A 14,093-nucleotide genomic window follows, 5' to 3' on the forward strand; every position below is an offset into this window, starting at 1 on the left:
AAAGATCCCAAAAGGAACCGGCTACAGTCCTGACATCCAGCTGAACCCTGAAACTTTTGCACATCGTTACCTCTTTACCAGTGTCTTGTTACAAGCTTTTTGGAATAAGCGTGAGGTACAGCTAGAATAAATACAGAATGCTGCTTCATGTTTGAAATGTTTGTTGTAATGTTTATTCCATTTGTATGCCGCCCTATTCCCGAGAGACTCAGGGCGCCTTACAGCAGGGGGGAAGGGGAATACAAACAAAAAAACAAAAAACAAGTTAAAACAAAGCAACAGTCGCAACGGTTTAAGTCACAACTGATAAGATTATCAGTTGTTACGATTCATTTGTGTAATGGTGCTGCAGTTGAACATATCACATTTCACTTGCACTTGTACTATAATTCTCTAGCAAATCAGCATTCTATTACTGCATTCACTACACAAATATGCTCCTGTTATTGAACTACAGCTCCTCCTTGGTCTAACAAACAATAGGCTTATTTTTTAGTTCCTTTCAAATTAAATGGGATTTTAAAATATTGTGTGCAATAGAATTGGTTTGCTTTAAAAGCTAATAAATGGAAATGGAAGATCCTTTAGGATCTCTGGAACATTATTTTCAAAGGCTTTAATACAGGCATTCCTCTTATTATTCATAATATTTCTGTTTTCTAAATAAGCAAAGTCTCACACAGCGGTCAAAGGGTCATATTAATTTATCCTACGACAGACATATTATCATTCTTTATAGATATATAACTATATACAATTTAGAGCCCCTCCAATCTCAACAGTTCTGATGGCTTACAGTTTAAAAATGAAAAAGTACAAAAATACAAGAAAAAGAAAAGAAATCACAAACATGCAAATAAGCAAAACCATCCAACAGATGCTCAAAACATCCTGCCCCAAGAGGTGGGACAATGGTCATATATTTAATAGCTTTATGAAAATTATCAGAGTAGGAGCCACTTGGATCTATGGAAGAATATTGGTCCAAAGGACAGGGGTTGCAGCTGAAAAGTTATACTTCCTGACTCTTACTGCTTAACCAATAAGATCCAAAATGTGCCCACTCTACTGGATCTCAGCAGATACACACAACCAAAGAGAGGAAGTACAAATAATCAGGATTGATGTCCTGAAGGTCTTCATAGGCAATGACCAGCATTTCAGATTCCACCTAGAAGCCAAACACTAACCAGTGCTGCTCACAAAATAATGGAGTCACATAAAACTAATGAAGCATGCACATCATTGCCTGCAACTCTGCATTTTGAACCAGTATAGACTCCCAGTCACCTTCAAGAATAGGCCTGTGTTGAGCACATTTGTTAATCTGTTTGTGATGTGACTAAAGGGCCTCCCAGTCCAGAAAAGGATGCAATTGTAATGCTAGATGTACCTATGCAAAGGCCCTTTTGGTCACAGCTGTCACCTGCTGCCTGTTATTTGAGTATGAGTTGTGAGTCCAGATGAACCTCAGATATCATGCCACCTTTGAAGTGCAACTCTGTTTAAGACCAAATATAACCAAAGAACCTTTGATTCTATAATTGCTTTTAGGATTATTGTATATAACGTTGCTCACTACTTAAAGATGGCTTTAAAGAATTGGTTTTGTATTATGAAGCAGTAAATTTAAAAGCTAATTTCAAGTAAAACTTATTCATAAACATTTCCATAGTTTCAAAGTGGCAATATTAGATTATTTAAGATTAACTGATTGGTTAGAAAATGGCTAGGTTTTAAATAGCTTTAATATAAAGAACTTTAGGAAGGGGGAATCTAATTTAATTTCAGTTCATCTTCATCTGTGCTATAAATCTGTCCTTTTAATTTGCTTTGCAGACCACCCATGGATTTGGAATATTCCTTACACCAAAGCTCCTGATACAAATGGTAATATGTGGGTTCCGAAATGAACGTTTAAAGTAATTCTGAATCTTTATTTGGAATCATTTGAATACCTGTCAGATTTTATGCTTTATATCTGTACATTTTATTATATATCTGTACACTTGGAAAAAAATTGTTTGAATAAAATAAAGACTTTAGGTTATTATTACTAACAGCATTTTTGAAAAAAAATAATTGCTTTGAAGATTAGCAGCATTAAATTTCATGATAAATCATACTTTTGAAATTACATTTATGTAGACTCCTTGTTTAGTGACCATAATTGGGATTAGCAATTCAGTCATCAAGTGAAGTGGTCACTAAATGAAATAGGTAATATTCTTATGATCTTACTTCATCTTTCCTTTGCTTCACAGAGTAATAAATATAAGGATTGATCATAAAGTTATCTTTCATTACTAACATAATATTTTTCATCACTCAAAACTGGTCACTAAATGAAGCAATTGCTAAACAAGGTGTATCTGTAAATTAAAAATTTTTGAAATGGCCGTCAGATAATTGTCTTTTTTAGCCAGAATAACTTCATCTTTGGAGAGTTTTGTGAAATTCTGAACATGATAAAAGAGAAAGTTTACCAAAAAAATGAAATAAACTACCTAGCTGTTAGCAATAAAAAATGAACATTTAGTATATTTTAATATTAATGTGTGTGTGAATTACTTAGGGAGGCAACCCAATAAAAGAGCAAGAAACATTCAAGTCTGGGATTATTCATGAGTACATTACATAATTGAATCAAGATATTCAGCTATATTTGAGGGGGAAAAGCAGTATTATTTTAAGAATTTATATCCAAATGGGAAATAAAAATATCATTTACAATAGTGTCCAGTACTGCCCAGCAATAGAAAATGAAACTTTTTCTGGGCTATTTTCCTTGAATTTTATTCAGGCAGTAATTTATTTAAATAAATTATAACTTGGTCAGTTCTAACAAGTCCCTCCTAACCTGTCTCTTTATTTACCTAAGGCGTTTGATTCAATAGAGGTTTCCATGTGTACAAAGGAAGACAGCTCTCATCTTTTTATTTCCAGTTTCCTTCAGATTAAAAAAAGCAGAGCAGCTGCCTTCTTGTTTCTTCTTCCACTCATCAGTCATCTCCAGCCTCATTCAGCAATTTCCTTCCAGGGTTACAGTAGTTCTGGTAGCCTTTTGAAGACTGGCTGACTTACTCTGGTTGTTCCCACTATATAATTCTAGCTCGCCAATTTCCTTTGGGCCCTGAATGTTTCAGAATCAAGCCCAGCAAGCCTTTGACAGAAAGGATTGACTCCAATAGTAGATAAATGGATCCTGTTGTGAGTCTTCAAGATATACCAGATTAGGAAACCAAAGCACACATGCTCATACCAGTACTACTTTTTATTATAGGGTATAGTCACAGAACCTTGCAATGAATGCACTTTTCCCCTCCCTTGGTCTTCATGAAAGGTTCTTGTCTGAGAGCCTTACTCAGGGTACAGTTCTGGCCTGGACACATATTTCTTTTATCTGACTTACCTTGGCTGCAGCTCTTCCTCCTGTTTCTCAAATCATTATTTCTATCCATTACACTTCGAAACATGGGATTTAGAATATGTGTGCATGAAATATGCTTCATATTATCAATTTCTTTTTGTTTTTGATGAGTGAAGAACAGAGATGAAAACAATCTCACTTCCATTCCTTTGCCATGTAACTGGAACACATTAGATTAAAAGGGGAGGAGCATCTGAATAGCGACTTTGAGTCCTCTATTTCTAACTTTGGGTTATTCTGATTCTTTTCTATTGCTCAACTCGGCATCATGAGAGAAATAATTTACAAAGCATCCAACTCTTTGATCACCCATCTTTTTTTGCCATAGAGAAAGCAGATGAAAACTTGTCACCTCATCATGTCCTCTTCCTCTGGGGAATGATCAGGATTGTTTTCAAATAGTTACTCGTGGCTATTACTAAAGCCAAAAGAATGGGAGGAGGGAGCTGTGACAATTCGTCCTTCTGCCTTCTTGATTGCTACCTCTGTCCTTGATGCAGATACTTTGAAGAGCCGAGGTGGAGCAGTGGTTAGGGTGCAGTACTGCAGGCCACTTTAGCTGACTGTGATCTGCAGTTCAACGGTTCAAATCTCACCGGCTCAAGGTCGACTCAGCCTTCCATCCTTCCGAGGTGGGTGAATTAAAGAGGGCTGAAAGCCCTATGAAGCGGTATGTAAGTCAGATAGATAAATAAATGTCTCTGACTATTTAAAGTGAAAATTTAAATGAAGAAGTGAAAGACAGAGCCTGAAATGTCTGATGTCTTAGATTGACTAGGAATCCAGACCCTGTTTTCACCAACTCAATTCCTAAAGAGAGAATACAGGTGAGCAAGTAATAAGATAGTGCCCCTTTAGAGATCAAACATTTCTGTTAGGTAGTACATTAGCAGAATTAGACTGGAAATCCCTAGCAACTGTTGAGAAAACTCAAGTTCAATATAAGAATAGTGTATAGGATACTGCACAGAATGAGAAATCACTTTCTTTCAGATCAATCTGTTCTAAATTCAGTAAAACTGGAAAATTCAAGATTAAAATGAGGCATTAGACACATGGCACACTGTCTTTTGACTTTGGTTCCTTGCAAAGATAAAGGGTTAAGATAAAGCATGCCTAGCACTTCTGCAGAGATACAGGTAGTCCTCAACTTACAACAGCACTGAAATGTGACTTAAGACCATTCTTCACACTTACGACCGTTGCAGCCTCTCCATGGTCACATGATAAAAATTCAGATACTTGGCAAAATCAAAATCAATGGGAAATCCAGATTCACCTAACAACCACGTTACTAACAACACATGCAACGATTCACTGAACAACTCTGGCAAGGAAAGTCGTACAATGGGGCAAACTCACTTAACAAATCATTCACTTAGCAACATAAATTTTTGGCTCCATTGTAGTAGCAACTCTACCTGTACTCTTCACAAAACAGGACTGTTGGCTTCTGAACAATAACGATTACCGACAACACGGTATACAGGACCTTGGGAATTCATTTCATGTGCTTGTAGCACATGAATTCCTAAATTCCTTAGGGCAGCCCTACTTCCAGATTCTGTCGCCCAGTTTTCCCCCAAACCACAGCCCGATCAACCACAACATTTCCAGTAAAATTCGAATCCGCACTTTCGAAGCTCCTCACCAGCCAAGCGCTACAGCTAGGCTCGCCGCAAGTGTCTCAAAGCGTTCCCTTGAAGCAGCTTGTGGAGGCGGAGGCGTGGGCACACACACGCACACTACGCAGGAAGCAAAAGACCCGAGCTCTGACTCCCTTCGATGGGTTTGGGGGGGGGGGGGGAATCGGGCGCTCTGTCCAATCTTGATTTTCCCGTGCGGTTGTCCGAAGAAACAGGAGGGAAAAAACCCGGCCCCTTGCGGACCGCGTTGATTTCCTGGCCAACAGGAGTCGCACCGCACGTGGGAAAGGGCGCGCTTTGGGTGTTTTTAATGACCCGGCATTTGGGAAGGCTGAGGCCCTGACCCTGCGCCCGGCCGTTGTGAGATCTGACTGAAGGACTTGATTCAAACCCAGCCTGCGCCGGTGCTTCCGAGGAGCCCGAGTTTCGTCAACAGGTGGACGGCTCGGAGATCCAGCGAAGGAAGCTGCGATTCGGCGCGATTCTAAGGGACGCGCTGTGGGGACGGGCTGCCGCCTATGCTCTGCGAGGCTTGGCCGCAGCGGGTGCGGCATTGTGGTTCGCGCTTCGCCCTCTTGCCCCTTCCTGAGCCTGGGAAGTACTTCGAAGGGCGCCTGGGGCTTGGATCTGCCCCCTTCGGGAGCCGCGGAACCCTACCCGCCGCCACGGACTCCGCGGCCGCCTGTTTCGAGAGTCGCGCGAGGAGAATGAGCCGTTGAGGGGAGCTGGGGATAGGGAGGAACTCCGGGGGTGCCCGGCGGGCAGAGAGGGATGGCTCGTCGCGGTCTCTGCTCCTGTTCTTTGCCCGGCTTTGGCGTCCTCACCCAAGACACCGCCCGGTTCCTGCTCCTGGCCGTTCTGACTGTTCTGTACATGGCTTGCGGAGCTGTCATCTTCTCCACTCTAGAGCGACCCTCCGAGCTGGAAACCCTTCGGAAGTGGCAGATAAAGATTGAAAACTTCTCCCAGAAGCACAACCTGGCTTTGGCGGACCTGAAGGGTTTTCTGTTTGAATACGAGGCTGCCTACCTGATTGGTGTCCGGGTCAACGCGACGCGGCCCCAGTGGGACTTAATGGGGGCCTTTTATTTTGCAGGCACCGTGGTTTCTACTGTAGGTAAGTGAGGAAACCGTCCAAACACTTCTTCACTTTCTTTGCCTTACACTGGTTGGCTCTTGTACTTTTCCAGCTCAGAAAATAACTACCATTCACAAGAGAAGGACAATACATGAATGTTTTCTCTGATCAACATCAGTGCTGGAAGGTAAAGCTTGGATGACTGGTGTATTTGTATATGTAATTTGTGAAATGGCTTTAGTCACTATCTGTAACTAAAACGTGCTTTTCCAAGTCACAGGGTATTTAGAAACATGACAGATTTCTTTCAATAGGGCACATTTGTGTGAACTTCATTGCAGAAAGCCAAATTTATTCCACACAGTACTGAGAGCAATAAGCAAGTTACCCTTCCTTCATGCTTTTCCCACTAGTTTGCTGTGTTTTCAATTTTATAACATGTCTTTAAGAATCTCCATGTTATGGCTCTTGTTCCTGTTAACACACATTGGAAGTCAGATTTCTTGAAAGTTCATAGTGGCTTTTGCCCACTTTAATCTTGCATGTTCTTGAATATCTCAGTTTCTCTTCCTTCTAAATGGCAACACAATTAGCAATGTTCTTTCTCACATAGACATGAGTTAAATACCCAAAGGTATCACTTTTATCAAAATATTATCTCAGCAAGTGCTCATTTTCTCCCACACAATCGTTTAGAAACATTTTTTTTTCATGACAAATCGTATCACAAAAAGAACAAGCAGTGATGCTATCTGTACTGATGAGTCTTTATAATAACTGCATTTAGCAGGTGTAATTGGCTTTTAAGATGACCCAATTGTACAGTTTTCTTTTGACAGTGATTGAGTGAATTAATATGTAGTAGGTTTTTGTGTTGTTTTTGCTGCTTCAGGGCACCAAATTAAATCATGGTGACTGCCCAGACTAATTCCTACAATTTTATTAGTAAGGTTTTACAAAGTTTCACTCATTGCTTTCTTTGTAGAGCTAAGAGAGGGACCAGCTCCAGGTAATCCACTTGAGTTTGTACTTAAGACAGAACTAAAACTGACAGGTCTCCCCATTTGTAGCATGGTGCTTTAACAACTGACTCTGTAGTATGTTGTGTAAATTTCATGTTATATCTCAAATTATTTACAGTTGGACATGCTGAAGGATTGCTGCTAAACTATTGGGTTGCTTTCAACCACAAAAACAACAATGTATGCTTTTGCAGGACATAGATATAGCGTGTGGATATAAAAATATAACATCCCTCTATTGACCAGAATATAAACTCCATTTTGTAATTAAATTAGACTTACTTACAAAGGATAATTGCCCAGAGCTTATATTTAATAGGTGACGGTGTATATACATTGTGCCTGTTTATGACAGCAATCAGCTGTGATTTTTTCCCAATATACATATTCTAACTGGTTTTTATCCCCATCAACAGTTAGAGCATCTTCAGTATTTGTATTTGTATTTTATTAAATTTATATGCCGCCCTTTTCCCTGGGGGGACTCAGGGCGGCTCACAACTCAAGAGGGGAGGGGGGAAAAACAAACTTTAGACATATAGAACAGTACAAATTTAAAAAACACAACATTCATACCATTCGGGCGGGTTACAATCTTAGTCCCAGGCCTGACGGGATAGCCAGGTTTTGAGGGCTGTGCGGAAGGTGTGGAGGGTGGTGAGGGTACGAATCTCCACGTGGAGATCGTTCCATAGGGTCGGAGCTGCCACCGAGAAGGCTCTCCTCCACGTGGTTGCCAGTCGGCATTGACCGGCAGATGGAACTCGGAGGAGGCCTAATCGGTGAGATCTAATAGGTTGCGTGGAGGTAATTGGCAGTAGGCGGTCTCTCAAGTACAGTATTAATTGGTTAGATTGGGTTTCTCTCTTTCTGCTTTTTCTTTTTGGAAAACCTTTGGAATTTTTATATCTCTGTGCAATTTTTGTATTTTAGTTACAAAGAATAAATGATCATTAATTATACAAACAATCTATGATTAATTTGAACCTTGATGTTAGAGATTGAATTGTCACTTCATTACCGTAATTGGAAGCTTTCAGTATGGGTCTGTAGGTCCCTTCTAGACTCACCTGTGGCCTTCCTAAAAGCATTGAACTGGTTACTGGGGAAACAGAACTGGCTGTTCATTCCACTTTCCATTTCCAGGTCAGCGGTTCAAATCTCACCGGCTCAGGGTTGACTCAGCCTTCCATCCTTCCGAGGTGGGTAAAATGAGGACCCAGATTGTTGGGGGCAATATGCTGACTCTCTGTAAACCGCTTAGAGAGGCCTGAAAGGCCTATGAAGCGGTATATAAGTCCACTGCTATTTCCATTTTTCCTTTTCCACCCATGTCATCCAAACCTTCACAGTGTAGATATACCATTCCAGAGCATAAGAAACTTATTGAGGAAAAAAGAGCTAGCTAAAGTGATGTTTTCCCAGGTTGGCATTTCCCATGGATCTCAGGGACTCCACATTCTTCTTAGATATACTTTTGTGTGCAGACATTAGGATCTCATGCAGATGTTTCCATGTTACAAATTAAATTGTGCCCATGGTTTATTTGAAATTTCTGCTAAAAGCTTTGAGGAAGCACACATGGTAATATACCAATACTTAGTTCTTACAATGGATGTATTCCAGCACTTGAATTAATAAACAAGGGAAATAGCAAACTTACTTTGTATACAGTTGCTCCACTTCCAGTTGTTTTCCCTATCGTTTATTCAGTCACCCTCCTTTTTTGTGATTCTGCCTAATACATAGATAGCACAAAACCAGAATAAATGTGAAGTTGAAACAGTTCCAGGACAACTTCCTTAAGGCTCCACATATTATACTTTTGGAGTTTGATTCATTATCTACAGTGATCAATTAGATCAATGTACTATATTCATTCAAAATAGTAAAAACAGGAATAATTACAGTATTTTCAACTTCCCTATTTCTGCCTTGTGTTGTACCATAAATTTCACTGGGGGGAAATGGAGGAAACAAATGTGTTGGTTCTTAATAGGCTCTGTTGAAAATTTTAATAGATAAAAGAAATGCTGTTAGATGCAAATATAATTGGCCAAGCTGGATCCTGGCTTACTCAGTTTTTCCCAAATCAACATGCTGACTAGGACAGTTATTTTTAACTCATATTTTAACATGGTTAATTTTAAAAACTAAAATTTGAAGGCAAAATCTAAAGCATACTTCTTAGATTTGTAATCTTCATCTTTGAGAATTCCAAGCAATAAACCACTGCTAAAAATTATTGGTTTTGAAGTCCATAATATAAGGAATACTTAGATCAGAAAAGAACTTTTATGAGATCTTTCTTTCTTTCGTGGAGGCAGATATGAAGATTAAATTCTTGGAAAAGAAGTCACCAAAGGTAATTTATTTAAGATAAGAAGTGACATAATTTTTCTTAATAAATAAATAGAACTAAAAATATCTTGCCTGTCACAAAGACCTATTACTCTTTTATAATATGTCTTATCCTACAGAAAAAAGTTGTTATATAAATCCCTTGAATAAATATGGAAGAAAAGAAAGCCATAATTTGTTATTTCAAGAAAATATTCTATTCTTCAGATTGTAATGAATACAGGTACAGTAGTGCTCATTTAACAACTGCTGTATTTAGTAACCATTTGCAATTACAATTTGAAGGCTAGGGATCATGTCTGTATCTCCTTTGTCACAACTAAAATCCTAATTTTGCATGTTCTCATCATCTAAATGTAATATCTATAATAACCACTATATAATATGCCTCATGTTAAATTTCAAAATTACTACAAATTATGAAATTATTACTACTCTGTGGCGGGCTCATATGACTAATCTTATTAATCATAAACCCTTTTTAACAAGATATATACTTTGAACTGGGGCCATCCAATATTAGTACCCAGAATACATCAGCTACTCTGTTGTCATGGTAGATGAATTCTGAATATCTGTTAAAAATTCTCTATTCACAGTAACTCTTTTGTATACTGTGAGATAGTTATATAGATTCAAGGTTACATCATATTGTGTATAAAGCTTACATTACAAAACCATGTATAAATTGGGCATACATTCTTAAAGTCACATTGAATCTGCAGTTTTACCCACTGACTACCACATAACAGTATCTGACAAATATTGCCTGCTTTCGAGGAGTGCGGGGTTGATGTTAAAGGAATTTAGCTTTGTTGCTTTGCAGCACTATAGCATGGAACGAGTACCTCAAGAAAAGCATTTCAAGGTTATGTGTCTATTGTTTCTAAATTAGTTTTAGTGATTCCTACCATCATGTTTTTCGAAAGGGGGAGTGTAAAAATAAATTATTTGCCTTATGAATTTCATCATAACCTGTAGCCAGGGTGCTTTTTTTCTTTTCCTTTAAATGACTTCTTATCCCCATATGGAGATTTCCAAGCTGAATTTGAAAAGTTCACTTATTGATTGTTCAGTGATTAAAGAATGTAGGCAAGCAGCAACTCTAGCAAAAACTTTAATGAAAACTCAGAGGGATTCTTTACAGGGAGGGAGTGACTCAGCTTGGTTCTGAGTGTTGTAATCCTGGAAGAGTTTGATTGTCAGTGTAAGTGCATTTTCTGTGGCATCCTCCTCCAGTTATAGAAAAGAAGCCCAACTATTGCATTGGCACCATTTACTGGCTCCCTCTCTGTGGGACATCATCCCCATAGAATTAAGATTGGCTTCCATATTTATACTCTTCAAAAGTCTCTGAAGATAATTTTGCCAGTGAGCATGTGGAGCCCAATTTGATAGAGAGCCTATCAAGTGATTTGAATAAATATTGTTGTCAGGGAAGTGAGGTTGAATTGGGTTTTGTATTAGGGGTTTTTTTCGTTAAAGTTTTTACATAGATAAAAGTTAAACATGAAAGCATATTAAGAAAAGTTAAAAAAATAAATAAAAGAAAAAGTACAAAAAGTAATACAATTAGAGAAAAAGAAAAAAAAGCAGAAGTAGCTTCCAGTCTTCTTTGCAGTATACAAACTATCTCTCCTCCCTCATTAAACTTAAATTGCAGATTCCTTCTGTCCTATAGTCAAATTTTTCAAATTAGAATATACAAAAATCACCATTTCACATTTTTCCATTTTAGCAAAAAGTCCATAAAATGTTTCCATAGAATCACCACTCTCAGGACTCATAGTGGGAATAGTAGTAACTCCACTAGAAATTATAGTTTTTCTATACATACTACCAAAAGTGTGGATAGGCCTCCGCCACTCTCCGATACATATTAAAATCATTTATGGTAGTGGAATTAATGCAGTGTAGTAGATTAGGACTGAGAACATTTCAGTCCATTCTCAGCTTTTGAAGTTATCTGAGTAACTTTGGGCCAGTCAGCCGCCTCTCTTAACCCAATCTATTATACAAAGTTATTATTGTGGAGTGAAATTAGAGGAGGCAATATTGTATATCATATCTTGAGCTCAGGGGTGGGATTCTACCAGTTCGGGCAAACCTATAGCTCTGAAGTGGGCCCGCTCGCCCGCCCTTCTACTTTACCTACCTGTATCTTCTCAGCTGAGTCGTATGGGAGAGTGGATTGCCATGTCTCAACTGTTTTCCTGCCCAAGCAGCAATCCTGGAAGGTAAATCTTCTCTAAACTGTGCGCGTGCACGAGTGAAGTGTGCGCAAAGCGCGTGCTCAGCGAACTGGTTGGTAAACCGGTAGAATCCCACCCCTGCTTGAGCTCATGATAGAAACATAGGATCAAAAATAAAATAAACAGTGAAAATGAAGGAAATATGCAGTCCTTTTAAACACATCTAATTTGTAATCTATGTGTTAATCTTTAAGACAATCCAGTGCTCTCTCTCTCTCTCAGGATTTTAACATGGGCCACACTTTGAAAGGACAAAAAATGTGGTCCAATTTTTTTTTATTAGAGTCCCTCTAATCTATTCTTACTTTCTGGATGTGGGGCTGATGTTAAATGCCATAAATGTTTCCTACACATTTCTTTCTGATTTACCTCTCCCCAGTCTTCAGTTCTGAATGCTATTATCTTTGGACACCCAATCTGACTGAATTGTACTTCGGTTTTATTTGAGCCCTGACAATGCCATCACTCTCTCAAGCTTGCACACAATGATATATTAATAGTGATCAGAAGCTTATAAGGAATAAGAATAATATTGTGAAGCAATATGAAATTTTACATAAATACATATTATAACCTAATATTACCACTGAAAGACAACTCTAATAATACACTGAATACATGTGCAATATCTTATTGCTGAGAAATCTTGTTTACATACTTTTTTTCTATTTCTCCAGGATTTGGCAGAACTACACCAACTACCCGAACAGGCAAACTTTTTCTAATACTTTATGGTCTTATTGGCTGTGCAGCGGCCATCTTGTTCTTCAACTTATTCCTGGAGCGTCTGATTGTAGTCATAGCATATGTTATGAAGAGTTACCATGAGAGGAAGTTAAAACGAAAACTTCGTAGAGATGTCCAGCAGGCTGATATTGATGAAGTAGACAACTTAGCTAGATGGAAGCCCTCTGTGTATCATGTCATGCTTACCTTGTGTTTGGCATCAGTCATTGTTTCCTGTAGTGCCTCTGCTATGTTCACGGCAACAGAAGGATGGAGTTATTCTGATTCCCTTTATTATTGTTTTGTGACCTTCAGTACTATTGGTTTTGGTGACATGGTGAGTGGTTGGAATCCACACTACAAAAATCAACACCTTTATCGGTTTGGCAACAGTGTTGTTATACTCACAGGGATATGTTTTGTCTATTCCTTATTTAATGTGATCTCCATTGTCATCAAACAGTTCTTAAACTGGATATTAAAGAACATGGGCAGCACATGTCATAAGTGCCAAAGAAAACTCTTGAGGTTACAGACAAATGTTGTGATGCCAGGGACTGTGTTGAGACAGCGCACCGTATCAATTGAGTCAGATGGTGTCGACAGTGAGACAAGAGGATCCAGTCGATCTGCTGAAATGTCCATAAAAGACCTCTTAGCCTCTAACAAAGTATCACTTGCTGTCTTGCAAAAACGATTGGCTGAAATTCCTCTTCACAGACCACCAGTCTCATCTGCGAAAACTGGACTTGAAGGTGGAGTAGGTGCTTTGGGAATTATGAACAATAGATTGGCAGAGACAAGAACTGATAAGTAAACATTAACACTGGAACAGGTCAGTAAGTATGGGAACATAAAGCTCAAACCACAAAGACAGCTAACTGAACAAGATGATTTTCAGAAAGGCAATCCCTAATTTTGTTGCTAGGAGTTAATATGTGTTGGATTTTGCACACAACTGTCTGTTCTTGCTGAGTATCCCCTGCTGAAGACTGGTGTCATTTCATGTAGCCACACTTAAAAGTTTCAGCAATATGTGTCAAAAGCATGTAAAAATATGTGTCAAAAGTAAGCAAAACACCCAACAGACGAAATAGCACAGAGTACAAGTGTTGTTGTGAAAAAGATGTCTCCTTGAGCCAGTATCAGACCTTCTCCATTTCATATCACTGAAATAGCTGCTGCCATTGACTCCTTACCCTGTTTGTCATCCTTCCTTTGATTAACTACTAATCTATCCTCATTGCTCTAGCCCAAAGTTCTAGAATAGCAATCAAGAAGGTTGTAGAGCAGACTATAAGTTCCTATGTCAAATGTGTTTTTACATTAGAAGGCATGTACAAACCACAGTTTTCTCTGTATCAGTCAAGACTACTCAAGGGGTCAACTGACAGTGTGCAATTCATTTCAGCTAAAAAATAATTGTTCAAAAGGCTAAGCAATTATTCTTTTAATTTATGTTACAGGAAAACAGTTCTACATATACATATGTACACACATACATACATGTATATATGTATGTATGTATAGACACACACACACACACACGAATATAAATATGCACATACACATACACAA

At 38.6% G+C, this 14,093-nt stretch overlaps 2 protein-coding genes across 2 annotated transcripts in view; both read left to right on the forward strand.

Moving 5' to 3' along the window:
• Positions 1–2,399, forward strand: part of TDP1 (tyrosyl-DNA phosphodiesterase 1) — a 30,061-nt gene extending 27,662 nt beyond the window's left edge. The window contains exon 15 of the mRNA XM_032235459.1: positions 1,840–2,399. Within this exon, the coding sequence (XP_032091350.1) occupies positions 1,840–1,913 (74 nt within the window). The 3' untranslated portion in view covers positions 1,914–2,399. The remainder of the gene's footprint in view (positions 1–1,839) is intronic.
• Positions 2,400–5,847: 3,448 nt separating this feature from the next.
• KCNK13 (potassium two pore domain channel subfamily K member 13) lies at positions 5,848–13,470 on the forward strand. The gene is made up of 2 exons (XM_032232879.1): positions 5,848–6,193; positions 12,467–13,470. The coding sequence occupies exons 1-2, from the start codon at positions 5,848–5,850 to the stop codon at positions 13,330–13,332; spliced, it is 1,212 nt and encodes a 403-aa protein (XP_032088770.1). The 3' UTR covers positions 13,333–13,470.
• Positions 13,471–14,093: the final 623 nt, after the last annotated feature.

Source organism: Thamnophis elegans, chromosome 1 (assembly GCF_009769535.1).
Source record: "Thamnophis elegans isolate rThaEle1 chromosome 1, rThaEle1.pri, whole genome shotgun sequence".
In the NCBI taxonomy this organism is placed as follows: Eukaryota; Metazoa; Chordata; class Lepidosauria; order Squamata; family Colubridae; genus Thamnophis; species Thamnophis elegans.